Genomic DNA, 14,258 nt, shown 5'->3' with positions numbered 1-14,258 from the left:
GAGGTTCTTCATGAGGCCATAGGTTTTTGCCCCACAGACAGTTAGGAGAATTGCCTTTTGTTTCGCAGCATTCTCGTCCCGTTCCAGCTCGTTGGCTACGAAGTATTGGTCGAGTCTCTCCACAAAGGCCTCCTAATTGTCCTCTTCTGAGAACTTCTCCAGGATACCAACTGTTCTTTGCATTTTCGCGCGGTTGTTCGTTACCTCGTTGCCAATTGATAAGCTCATAATAATGGATGAAACTGAGTATTGTATACAATGAGCAAGTGTGATCTTAGCTCCTTTAATGAGACTCCAGAGTGCAGGTACCTCGTGGGTGGCCTGTATATACCGTACTCCCGGGATGCTGGGACCCTTGGAACTCCAACAGGTAGGCCCTCTGGTGATAGTATAATACAGATTGCCAGGGGTTAAATATATAACAAGGTGCGTGCCAAAATCATACAGTGCCGCAAGTCTCCTGAGGTCGGCAGCATATTTTGCAATCTCCTGGCCCTAAGATCTGCGGTGAGTGGAGAATCTGTGCCTGGCCGTGAGGATGCTCTGTTTTGGTTTTCGTTGGTCGCGAATTAGTTTAGTCATCTCATCGTATGTCTTATCCTTGGCCTTCGTGGGGGCCAGCAAGTCTCTGATGAGGCGGTAGACCTCGGGCCCACAACTGGTCAGCAGTATAGCCTTACGCTTCTCCGCCAATGTGTCCGTCTCCTCTGCCAGGTCATTTGCCACAAAATATTGCTCAAGCCTTTCTGTGAAGGCATCCCAATCATCACTCTCTCTGAAGCCTTTTAGTGTGCCAAAGGTAGCCACAATCGCATGAAAGTCCGTATTTTCGTCGCCAGTTGATATGTCTATAATGCACTTATGAATGACTCCACGAGGCAATGTGTTGTACTGCAGTGACCTTGGTCCTTTATTTGTAACTCCAGAGTGAGGCACAAGCATGGTGGGCAGCCTTTTATACTGGGCCCTGCACACCTATGCAGGTGACCCTCAGGTCTCCCACCGCAGTGCCCTCTGGTGGATAGCCTCAGCCACAGTGGCAGGAAACCCCGGTCTCCACCAGTTGCACCCTCTAGTGGTGCTAGCATGGTCTATACACAGTGTAAACCTTATTAAAAGTACATCAGGTGACAAGTCTGCATCTTATGCAACTATACAGTGACAACACAGAGAGTATATCTATAGTCTGCATATATAACACTAATGTTGTTGCGTCTGTCCTCCCAGGGGATTTGTAGGATCTTGCGGAAAGATCATTGGTGATATTTCTCCAGCAACTTGAGGGGTCTACTGTATATGGCCCATGTCTCTGAGCCATACAGGAAGTACGACCTAGGCTCTGTCACTTTAAGAATTTGTGCTGGGGACCGTGAGGAGATTTTCCCCCACTCTGTATGACTATTGTCCACAAGGCTTCATTCCATGCCATGCCCGGAGCTTTTTGGGGTCTCTAGTAGAACGCTGCAACTCAGTTCAATAAAAAAAAGAGCTGCAAGTGAGAAAGTGAATTGAAGGATAGGTAAAAAGAAAGCTTTGTATGTGAGGACTCGTCTTCTTTCCAAGAATTATATTTACCTGGCTTCTTCTAGGCACCAGAGGTGCATGCCACGGGTGAGCATATTGAGAATCATAACACTTGGATGTTGCTGATATCACACACACACATTTTGGGCAGACAGCATATTAATGAATCCTGGGGAGTTAAAATTGCATGGCCCTCACGGTGTCAAGGGTTTGGTACTCGCATTACCCCCTCGTCCGCCCAATTCCCATGCCAGGTTAAAATTGAGGTTACGCAAACACACATTGAACAACTACAATAACTTTCATTTATATAGTGCCATTACCATAGTAAAACAACCTAAGGTGTTTCACAGGAGCGTTATCAGACACAATTTGACACCTAGCCACATAAGGAGATATGGAGAAAGTGTATATTGCAGGTGATACCTTTTCTATAGGAAAGGGGTACTGAGGGAATGATCAGGCTCGAAGGGTCGAATGGCCTACTCCTGCACCTATTTTCTATGTTTCTATGTTTCACATTGAAATTAAGGTTGAAGTATCACAGAGGAGTGATTGATGTGTCAACTTATCATACAACTCAAGGATTTTAATATATTATATAGATAGTTGACATTGTCGCACTAATTCAGTTTACTGTTCTGTGTGGTATAAGTAGGAAGTATTTTTCTTAAATGCTTATCTCATGCAATCACTCAATTTTTAACATCTCGGGCAACCAATTGCTCAATGCTTTTGCTTAACAACAAACTTAATTAACTTTGTGTATTAATCCATGGAGACCGGAACATACACTGTCACATGTACTCAAAATAATACCATCCTTCCAGCTCCTCCCTGAGGAACAGTAATAAAAGCAGGTGTAGTTAATGTTTTGTTATATTAGAATTCACATTTTTGTAATTGAGGACATACCTGTTTTGTTCCTTTTCTAATGTCAGATCCAGCTTGATGCGTTGATAACTTGTCGATCATGTTTTCCACACTTGTCATACTCGCAGTTTCTTGCTGGACTTTTCTTTTCCACCCAGTCAGACTTTGCGATATCCCTGATGATATTGTTGGAGCCAGAGCTCCAGGAGACATCATCATCGGAGGACTCTTTCCAGTCCACGAAAAGGTGGAAAACTTGACAAACCGAACTCAGCCGGGACCATTAAACTGCTCGGGGTAAGTTATATTTTTCTAGCCTTAGCTTGGAAGTTTGGGAGGAGGAATGCTGTCACTATTTTAAATAAATATCATGCAACTTGCAGATGTCATACAAAACATTAACTGAATTATGCATAGTTACACATTCAAACAACTTGCATAACTTCTCAAAATTGCATGTCATTGGTGTTAATGAATACACACAAATGTTTTTTTTATAGCTAATAAATAGATTAATTGAAAACAACAGACTAAAGATCCATCAAAATTGGATTGATTAAGTCATCTTGCCTAGATGGTAGCACTTTTGCACTACATGTAATCGCAGCTCTCCTGAATTATGATGATGAGACCCGAGGATGAATGCAGTTCTGTGGCACTGCCGGAATGAAGCCCAGTTTGGGACTAAAACAAATTTAGGCTTCGTTGAGTTCACTTGTGGACCCAGCAAGAATGCACATACTAAATTTTATTTCAACTATACATATTACAGCAATGTACATGATACAATTTGAATTAATTATAATAATTACAGTGCTATATAACGCAAATAGTTTAGGGTGGGAAATCCTGTTGACTGGATGTCTTAACTTTCTGCTGGTAGATTGCATCTTAAGAAATGGGCAGAATCAGATTGCCAAATAAAACATAAATAAATATAAGTGAATGCATGTAGAAATAAATCTACAAATAAAAATTAATTTAAAAATGATTTTTTAGCAGTTGGGTAAACTATCAATGTTAAGTAAAGTTATAATATATGGATGTTGTAAACATGTTTGTGTTTTTATATTCTGTCTAGATTTGACCTTTCCATGTTTCTCCAAGCCCAGGCTATGATATACAGCATTGAGCAGATAAACAATTCTACTCTGCTACCGGGTGTCAAACTGGGATATGAAATTTATGACACCTGCTCTGATGTTATCGCTGCAATACAAGTCACCACAAGGTTCCTTTCCAAATTTAATTCCTCGGTCAGCAGTGTTGAAGTTCACTGTAATTACACAGACTATGTACCCATTGTAAAAGCAGTTGTAGGGGACGCATACTCAGAAATATCGATTGTAGTTGCAAGAATGTTGAACCTGTACCTCATCCCACAGGTATGTGTATTGCTTATTTTCATATGTCTAAAATGTAAAGTTACATTTAAATGCTGGCACTAAGTGATATGTTCCTATCTTATATTTTGAGATTAAAACAATGAGTAAACTATGAGCTACGAAAGACCAGATTGTGCTTGGTCTATACAAGGAGTGGACTTAGAACAAACGTCCCTTTATCATTCAATGCTTATGTTATTTTTAACAAATTCCTACTAGCTTGTACTGTGTGCTCCACTGATACTGTGCCTCCTTTTACTTCAAGTTATTCTGTGTTAAGAATATAGGAAGATATGACTCTTAGCTGCTCAGATAAATAGAGTAAAACAATACAATGCAAGATGTCGGGGGTCCTCCATCTTTGGCTGCTGTTCTCTGGATTGTGTGCTCATTTCTGCACTTCTATTTAGAGATGGGAGATAAACTTTTAAAGGCTATCATGCATGGTTACTGAAAGGGAGGTTCCACGTGAGAGACACAAGCATGTATGTGTGAGGTATATACAGTGTGAGGTTATATATGTTTTGTGAAACCCCATAATGCACTTCCTAATCATTGAGGGAAGGGTGACAGTTTCTTTCTGAGGGTCTCATCAGGCAGTCCTGTACTTAGTTGACATGTCACTTACTTTCATTCCCCAATCCCCATGTCAGATGATTAGATTTATTCTGACATTGCAACAGGGTCATGGAGGTATCACTTATTGTCACTGCCATCTTTGTCGATATCACACAGGCAGCTGCATTGGCAGATTTCTTGCCTCTAGAGCTAAGAATGCCATCCCAACTCTGTACTATTTCACCCAGCAATATATCCATATTGCAGACTGTAAAGTTTGAAGTCCTCTGCTTTGCCTTTAGACTCGACTATTCAATGTTCTCCAAGCCGGCCTCCCATCTTGCACACTCCATAAACTTCAGCTCATCCAAAATTCTGCTGCTCGTATCCTAACTCTCACCAAGTCTCGTTCACCCATTAGCCCTGTACTCACTGACCTACATTGGCTCCCAGTCCAGCAACACTTTAATTTTAAAATTCTTAATTTGTGTTCAAATCCCTCCAAGGCCTCTCCCCTCCCTATCTATGTATTCTCCACCAGCCCCACAACCCCCCGCCACCCCCCCGAGATATCTGTGCTCCTCCAATTCTGGCCTCTTGCACACCCCCGATTTTTATTGCTCCACCATTGGTGCCAGAACCTCAGCTGCCTTGGCCCTAAGCTCCGGAATTCCCTCCCTAAACCTCTCAGCCGCTTCACCTCTCTTTCCTCCTTTAAGATGCTCCTTAAAACCTATCCCTTTGACCAAGCTTTTGGTCATCTGCCCTAATATTTCCTTATGAGCCTTGGTGTCAAAATTTGTTTGATAACACTTCTGTGAAGCACCCTGGGACATTCTACTATGTTAAAGGTGCTATATAAATACAAGTTGTTAAATCTGCAATGGCTGTTTGTTCTATAACGTTAAATTTCCTCTGCACCCTCCCATTTCCACCCTAAAAATGCCACCTTCATTGCTTACCTTGATATTTGACTGCATTAAATTCCTTTAAATAAAAGCTTACATTTCCTGGGAAATTAAGAACTGAAAACGAGGAACTGTATTTATAATATTCCTCATTTTTGTGACGAACTGCCTCATCTTATTACCATTTATTAAATAACAAATTTATTCTATATTGTATAAGTATTTTGTCCTTCAACTAAACAGCATAATATAATTCAGGATAACCAACAGCATATTTTCTATTTTGATCTTTGAACAGGTTAGTTATGGAGCATCAGCCGAAATTCTAAGTGATAAAATAAGATTTCCATCATTTTTCCGGACTATTCCTAGTGACGTACATCAAACTGAAGCTATGGCTAAACTTGTCAATCATTTTAAATGGAACTGGGTTGGAGCAATTGGCAGTGATGATGATTATGGCCAGGCTGGAATGAACAGTTTTATCTCAAATGCAGGGAAGTTTAATATATGTATTGCTTTTCATAAACTTATTTCAAGTTATATTCATCACCAAGATGTAAATGAAATGAGCATAGATCAAATAGCTGAAACCATTAAGAATTCATCGGCAGAAGTTATTATTTTATTTGCAAAGGTGCCAATAGTTATCCAACTGTTTACTACATTAATTAAGCAGAATGTGAGTAAGACCTGGATTGCCAGTGATTCCTGGTCTACTTCTAGACAGGTTGCCAGCTTGTGTCATATTGAAAAAGTTGGAAACATCTTTGGCTTTTCCTTCAAAAATGGAACCATTCCAAACTTTGTTGATTATTTACAAAAGTTGGATTTATGTCCCAAAGGTGCTAACAGGTTCATTGAAGAATACAAGAAACTCTATTTAAACTGCTCAGATCGATGTGTTAATGACACAGGGACCTGTAATGCAAACTCACAGCAGTACAAACCTCTTAACACTTTTAATTTGTCATCTCATTGTGCTTGTTCCAAAGCAAACAATGCTCTGAATGATCATGATTTAATTGAAAATATTCAGCCAGGCACCACCTATGGCGTATATTTAGCCATCACTGCCATAGCTCATGCTCTACAGAGGATCATTAATTGTGAACAAAGAAATTGTAATGAAAATATTAATCTTCAATCCTGGCAGGTAAATAAGTTTATGTTTTTCTTGTAAATTTATTGAGAGTGCGATTTAAATAAACTCAGTCAAATTTTTCAGTTCACTTTGAATTGTCACTGAAGACTCATAATGATTACAGCTGTGGAGATATAGGTTTAGAATTTTCCTAACCTGTTTTTCTGGCGCCCTCACCTGAGGTGCGCCGCTTTTGTCCGCCTCCAAGCGTGCCAAAAAAAGACGTCCATATTCTGGCCACTCCCCAGCCTCTCCTCGGTCGTGGCACAGTGTGGCCCAATGGATTGGGGGGTGGAGCCAGGTCCCAGTGCTGAAAACAGTGCCGGAACCTCTGCACATACGCACTAGAGTCTGCACGCATGTGCAGTAGCTCCTGGCAGGCCGTTTCTGCAAACATGCGCTGCAGGCTGTGTGGGAGGGGCCCGAAGCATGCCATCCCTCATCCTGACTGAATGGGCTCCCTCATCGGTGGCCCGCTGTGTTCCCTAAGGTAGGACTTCTATTTTTTATTTGTTATTTACTGATTAATTTTGGTGCTTTAGGTGCAGGGTTCCTTCTATTTTTTTATTTGTTATTTATTGATTGCTTATTACTTTGGTCTTGGTGCTTTGGGGGCAGGGTTCCTTCTATTTTATTAATTAATTGCTTATTTTTTTTGTGTTTTGTTTGGTGCTTGGTGGTGCTTTAAATGTAGTTACTTGCGCCGATTCCTTAACTGTAAGTAAGGTCTTTCTGCCAGACAAAAGTGAACACATATGCTGCCCTAAGTTAGTTTAGTACAACTTTTTTCTGGCCAAATTGGCATAAATGGTGTAAGTGGTTGGGAACGCCCCCTTTTGAAAAAAAAACTGACCGAACAAAAAACCTAACTAACTCACTTACACTGGCGCCAATTAAATGGCCATATTTGCAACTAAAAAGATACACCAGAAAAATAAAGTTACACCAAAAAAAACGGTGCAACTCATGGGGAAATTTGGGCCCATAGGGAGGAGGAAAAGCAGGTAAGACATTGGCCCAGAAATCAACAGTATTCTTCCTACTCCGTTCCAGAAAACTCTTTATGCCAATAGATAAGATGGTCATGGCTGGACAAACAGCAGAGACCATACCAGTACATTGTTTCCTCCTTTCACACTACTGAGGTGATTATTTAATGCACATGTACAAGAAAGCACTAAGAAGGAACTCTGCCAACATGCACCTAAGGACTTTGATAAGTGAGTGTGTTCCTATGGACAGAGCTTATGCACACCATAGTGGACAACGAGAGATTTCTCAACAGGTTGATTCAGAGACATTTATATATGGTGAGGAGTTTCCACATGTATGAGATATCTACTGATTAAAAACAAGTGCAATAGGCAGAGATTTTATGAGGCAGCCAGACAACTGGCTTTCTTGACCAAGATGTAGTGCTAGACCTGAAAGAAGGGGAAAGGGGACATACAGTATCATCTATAACATCTAAAATGTCATCAATTACTTCACTAGCATTGTTAGAAGGGGCATAAGAGTGAAAGTAGCAATTGGACTAAGAAAAGAAGCAAAGAATTTTCAAAGACTATCCCAGCTGGCTGTGCCAGAGAGATGGGGCTGGTTTGTTACAAGGCATTTTGCAAGCTGTACATTTCAGATAGTGAATTCAAGTCGATGGATATGACCTTTTTGTAAAACAGATTAATGGCAATTATGATCCTTCAGAGTCACTTGAAAAGTTGATTTAGTGTTCACCGACTGAATTGGATCTAAAGATATTCTGCCGCCACGAACTTGTAATTTTTGCCTTTGTATGTTCCATAAATAATACAAGTGCCAAATTATTAAAGATTATTTCATTTTCAGTTGGTTAATGAACTAAAGGATGTTAACTTCATGGGAGAACATGGGCCATTTCAATTTGACAATTCAGGAGATTTCAGAAATGGATATGATTTAATCAGCTGGAAGATTGCGAAAGCATCCGTGCAATTTGTCTCTGTTGGTGGCTATAATGTGGTAAACAGTGAGATAAACTTCACTAACTACACTTTCCTGAAAACTACAAAGGTGATTAACATGCTTATTTACTTTTTTTCTGAGGTGAGGGGGGGGAGATAGGGGCCGGTAGGGATTGTTTAATTGAGTAATATCAATTTTCTTATATGTTTGTTTTATATCAAATATCAAATTACATTTATATTATGAGCAGAGAAACATTTAACACATCAATGGACATTTAACCACTATTTGAATGTAAATATTAACTCATTTATTTTAAATATGTTAATGCCTCTAATAAAATAGCAGTTAGAGAAATGTCATTCGAGCACATTAAGAATTCATCCACTATCTTTACTGACAGTAATTTCTAGTTTTTTTCTTTACTTACAGGACATGTTTTAGGAATATTTCTATGTTTAGTTTTCTTAATTTTAGGCTTAAATATTTCTTCCTAGGAGACAAATTTTAAAATATAAAATAATACTTGTTATTTTTTCCATATTACCCTTTATATGTCACATGTGCTTGGTAATTAAAGCAGCAAAAATTACAATGGGAACTAAATATGTGGCCCTAGGTTCCTACTGCTTATGGCCTTCCAAAAGGCTTTTGACAAAGATCCACACAAAAGACTATGGCTAACATCCGGGATGCGCAGAACTTTGCGTCAGGCGCAGAGGTCCCGCCCCGCTCACTAAGTTTGGGTTACCGCCCCCAGAAGTAAGTGGAGCACAAAGCCCCCTTCCTGCCCCCTTGGGCGAAAACAGTTTTGCGCCCCGTTAGCTCCCCCCAGAGGTGCTAACGGGAGGCGTAGAATAGGGCAATTTCGAACGCTGGACTCTTCAGCTCTGAAAGGATGTGCCTGAAAGGTATCTAAGATAGTAAATAGTATAGAAAAAATAAACCAGAAAATTACTTTAAATTAAATTGTAAGAGTAGGATATAGGGACACAGGCTCAAATTAGTAAAGGACAAATTTAGGACTGATATAGGAACATAGGAACAGAAGTAGGCCATTCAGCACTTTGAGCCTGTTCCACCACCATTAAATTAGGAGTAGGAGCAGGAGTAGGTCATTTGGCCCCTCAATCCTGCTCCGCCATTCAATAATCTGATCCTGGCCTCAACTCCACTTCCCCGCCCGTCCACCATAACCCTTGACTCCCTTTTCATTCAAAAATCTGTCTATCTCCACTTTAAATACATTCAATGACCCAGCCTCCACAGAATTCCAAAGATTCACGACCCACTGAGAGAAGAAATTCCTCCTCATTAAATGGGCGACCCCTTATTCTGAAATTATGCCCCTAGTTCTAGATTCCCCCATGAGGGGAAACATCCTCTCTCCATCTATCCTGTCAAGCCCCCTCAGAATCTTATACGTTTCAATAAGATCACCTCTCAGTCTTCTAAACTCCAATGAGTATAGGCCCAACCTGCACAAGCTTTCTTCATATGACAACCCCTTCATCTTAGGAATCAACCTCGTGAACCTTCTCTGAACAGCCTCCAATGCAAGTATATCCTTCCTTAAATAAGGAAACCAAAACTGTATGCAGTACTCAAGGTGAGGTCTTACGGTTGTAGCAGGACTTCCCTACTTTTATACTCCATCCCCCTTGCAATAAAGGCCAACATTCCATTTGCCTTCCTGATTACTTGCTGTACCTGCAAGCTAATTTTTTATGTTTCGTGCACAAGGACCCCCAGGTCCCTCTGTACCACAGCATTTTGTAATCTCTCCCCATTTAAATAATAATTTGCTTTTTTATTTTTCCTACCAAAGTGGATAACCTCACATTTTCCCACATTATATTCCATCTGCCAAATTTTTGTTCCCTTACTTAACCTATCTATATCCCTTTGTAGATTATTTGCATCCATCTCACAACTTGCTTTCCCACCCATCTTTGTATCACCAGCAAATTTGGCTACATTACATTCGGTCCCTTGATCCAAGTCATTGATATAAATTGTACATAGTTGAGGCCGCAGCATTGATCCCTGATAACCTGAAAATGTCCCATTTATCACAACTCTCATGTTCTTATGCAATATATTAGTGTGGATAGAGGATTGGCTAACCAACAGAAAACAGAGAAATAGGAGCAGGAGTAGGCCATTTGGCCCTTCGAACCTGCTCCATCATTTAATAAGATCATGGCTGATCTGATCTTGGGGTCAGCTCCACTTTCCTGCCCGCTCCCCATAACCCTTCACTCCCTTATTGTTCAAAAAATCTGTCTATCTCCACCTTAAATATATTCAATGACCCAGCCTCCACATATCCAAGTGATGTCTCTGTTCCCTTCCCTTTAGGAGTGAATAATCCCACTAAACATACAAGTATGGAATAAATTCAATGTAATGCTTACAGTACTTTTAAAGCTGCTGTTGATCATTGTGGAATATTATCCCCAACCCCGTGAGCTCTTATCTTGTGCAGCAACCTCTTATATGGCACCACATCCACAGGTTCCCCTTATCCACCCTGCTCATTACATCCTCAAAGAACTCCAGCAAATTTGTCAAACGTGACTTCCCTTTCCATGCTGACTCTGCTTGATTGCATTATGATTTTTTGATCATGGTTGATTATTATCTTAACTCTATGTACCCACCTTGGCACCATATCCCTTAATGTCCTTGCCCAACAAAAATCATTTCAGCTTTGATATTTTCAATTGACTTAGTCTCAACAGCTTCTTGGAGGAGAGAGTTCCAGATATCAGGAAGTTTTTGTTCACACATAGACCAATGCATGAAATGGAGTTCCAGATAAAGATATCTCTGGAATCATCTAAGAATTAATTAGATACGGCAGTGGGGGACTTTGAGGTTTTTCTGGATGGATGAACTCAGATGGGTCAAATTGCTTTCCTCATTTTATAATCACTGAGTCACTGAGTTATGCAAATTGCAGCAACTTTTTATTCAATTGTGTGTTATGGTTCAAAAACATGCCTACAGCACATCTACAAATTCGAGCCACTAACTCATGATGTTTGATGTTTGGCTGCTGAGATTATATTTTACTAAGATAAGGGAGCAATATTGCATTGGGGGCAGTAACAGCTGCGAAGTGGGACTTCCTGCGCCAGGTGCAGAAGTCCCGCTCCGGCAGCTAAATTGGGCCTACCGTCCCCGAGAGGAAGTGGAGCGCAAATTCTCATGCTCCACTTCCTTTCAGGGTCGGGACTTGGCACTAACCTCAGGAATTTTCCAGAGCTACGTGGAAAGTCGCATAGCGCTGGTGGGAGCACAGGGCTCTCCCCTTCCATTAAAGGGGAGGGCACGCTGTGGACTTTGCATTGGGGAGAAAGGGCCACCACTATACCACAAGGGAGCAGGGTGCCATGGCAGCAGCATGACACAGAAGCAGAATGCTGGGCTGCAACATCGCGACATAGACCCCGCGATTTGAACAGGGCAAGGCCGCGACTGGTAAGTTGGCCATTTAAAAAAATGTCAGCGCCGCACCTCACCTTTAATTTTCACCCCGTGAAGAAGCTGAAGCCCGGTATGTGTCTCATAAAGCTGGCGCGGGCATTGCCTGTGGCAGCCACACAGGGCACCACCGAATTTTCGCTCCGGGGCTAAAATGAAAATGTCATAATTGGCGCAGTGGACCGGGGCGCTGCCAGCAGGAACGGGGCAACCCTAACCAGTTTCACAAGAGTCAGTAACGGTGCTGCCCCCTGGGTGAGAAGTCATTTGCACTTCATTAACGTTACCCAGGGGCACTAACAGGAGGTGCAAATGACCCGAATTTCTCCCCCATGGTATTCCAGCAGCAGGCCTCAACTCCCCTTACCCTGAGTTGGACAGGCCGCAGAAGATAAGTTCAGGAGCCAGGGCAGAAAAGTTCACTTGTCTATATAAAGCTCTGCTCCAAGAAGAATGATCATCACAATTATCAACCTAGTCAGTTCGCAGTGTCTTTGTGTTGTATTTCCCAAAGGTTATATTATCTAATTGCTCACGAACCTGTACACCTGGAGAGAGGAAGAATGCAAGCAACAGAAGCCCTTGCTGTTATGGGTGTACACCCTGTCCAGTGGGATACTACGCTGCAAGAAATGGTAGGAATCAAGAGTGATGCACATCTTGGAACAGTTGTGAAATAAAGAAGCAAAGAATAGTTGGCTGGACCTTTAGTTTACAAATGCTGATAAATCATTAGAAAATTCTATTCCGCTTTTTGATAGGATTCCATCAGTGACCAGTAATGTCCTTTTCTCTGCAGATTCCAATCTCTGTGAAGAATGCCCCAATGACCACTGGTCCGAGGCAGGAAGTCCGACATGCCAGGAAAGAACTATTGAGTTTCTTAGATGGAGTGAAATAGCATCGATTGTGCTGATACTAGCTGCCAGCCTAGGAACTTTTGTAATCTTTGCAATAACTATAATAATCACAAAAAGCCTGCACACACCAGCTGTGAAAGCTGCTGGAGGTTGGATGTGTTACATAATGCTGTTCTCACTGTTACTTAACTTTGTAAGTGTGATATTGTTTATTGGAGAGCCGTTTGATTACATTTGTAAAATCCGGCAACCATTTTTCGGTGTAAGCTTTACTTTGTGTGTTTCCTGTATTTTGGTGAAATCTATTAGGATCATACTGGCTTTTAGTTTTAATCCAATTACCCGTAAAAGGATAAAGTATGTCTTCAAGCCAGTGCCTATTATAATAGCTACCACAGGAATTCAAGTAATCATTTGTGCAATGTGGTTGTGTTTAAATAGTCCACACATTATAAAATATAAAGGTTTCCCCAAAATCATTTTGCTGTTATGTGATGAAGGTTCCCATGTAGCATTCGGTATAATGTTAGGATATATCGCTCTTCTTGCATGTGTCTGCTTCGTTCTTGCTTTTAAAGGAAGGAAGGCTCCTGATAAATACAATGAGGCTAAACTTGTTACATTCAGCATGCTCATTTACTTAATTGTGTGGATTTCTTTTGTTCCTGCATATATTAACATTCAAGCTGACAAGTATTTCCCAGCAATTGAGTCAGTTGCGATTTTAGCATCGAGCTACGGCATTTTATGTTGCCATTTCTTTCCAAACTGTTATATCATTTGTTTCAAGAAAGAAAGTAATGTTGAGTTGAAATATCTGGTGCATGTGAGAGAGTATTTTAAACGGAGAGGGCAGTTTGTATGTCCCATCCCAAATACAAGAAGAGATTCTGAGATTTATATAACAGGACAGCTAACCACTTCTGTACCAATGAGACTGAATTTTGTTCCTGGAGGTCCAGCTTATCCTTTCAATAAGGAGCATTTCAAAATGTTCAAAACAACCCAGAGTTACATAGTCACACCAAACATGCTTAGAAAAAGACGTGGAAGTTGGTAAATATTTTCTATTATGTCACTGAAATGCAGAGAAAATCAAAATGATTCGTTATTACTTTGATTTGAACTTCAATGATGCATTAACCTCGGACTACTTTTCAAAAAGGACTATATGACGTTATGAGCTGGTCATAAATGGTAATTTTGCAGCAAAAGATTATTAGAATGATAAATTTCAGTTTAGTTATTAGATAACGCAAGAATTAATTCTAAAAAGCCTAGGCTTTTATATTTATTCAAGTTTTGTTTTTGCAAGTCAGATTTAAGAGAAATAGTTTGCATCTTGCAAGATGTAGTAAAACTGCAAAGCATTTTTAATATTAGTTTTGTTTTTTTTGTACGTTTTACTTGGGGTTGAAAATTACATGAAAATAATATTAAAAAGCCGAATCAGCCTGTGCTTATGTGAGATGTCTGAGTGTTTCATTCATTTGTGTTCCCAAACTCATCGCTGTTAACTGAATAGACTCCTAGTATATACCTGTTTGTACAACTACGCGCAATTTTGATTGACAGC

General features: G+C 40.5%; 1 protein-coding gene across 1 annotated transcript; it reads left to right on the top strand.

The window, feature by feature from the left end:
• Window positions 1-2,619: 2,619 nt before the first annotated feature.
• LOC139266626 (G-protein coupled receptor family C group 6 member A-like) lies at window positions 2,620-13,742 on the top strand. The gene is made up of 6 exons (XM_070884217.1): window positions 2,620-2,694; window positions 3,479-3,782; window positions 5,547-6,404; window positions 8,238-8,441; window positions 12,337-12,457; window positions 12,622-13,742. Exons 2-6 carry the CDS (start codon window positions 3,492-3,494, stop codon window positions 13,740-13,742), a joined length of 2,595 nt encoding a protein of 864 aa, XP_070740318.1. The 5' UTR covers window positions 2,620-2,694; window positions 3,479-3,491.
• Window positions 13,743-14,258: the final 516 nt, after the last annotated feature.

Source organism: Pristiophorus japonicus, chromosome 7 (assembly GCF_044704955.1).
Source record: "Pristiophorus japonicus isolate sPriJap1 chromosome 7, sPriJap1.hap1, whole genome shotgun sequence".
Taxonomy (NCBI): Eukaryota; Metazoa; Chordata; class Chondrichthyes; family Pristiophoridae; genus Pristiophorus; species Pristiophorus japonicus.
The sequence above is the reverse complement of the archived record's forward strand: the minus strand, read 5'-3'. Positions and strand labels throughout refer to the sequence as shown.

Excerpts from the sequence above, each read along its gene's own strand:
- LOC139266626 (XM_070884217.1), top strand. The coding sequence starts at position 3,492 with ATGTTTCTCCAAGCCCAGGCTATGATATACAGCATTGAGCAGATAAAC. Across the intron at positions 3,783-5,546 it reads ACCTGTACCTCATCCCACAG|GTTAGTTATGGAGCATCAGC; the intron begins GTATGTGTATTG and ends ATCTTTGAACAG. Across the intron at positions 12,458-12,621 it reads ATACTACGCTGCAAGAAATG|ATTCCAATCTCTGTGAAGAA; the intron begins GTAGGAATCAAG and ends TTTTCTCTGCAG.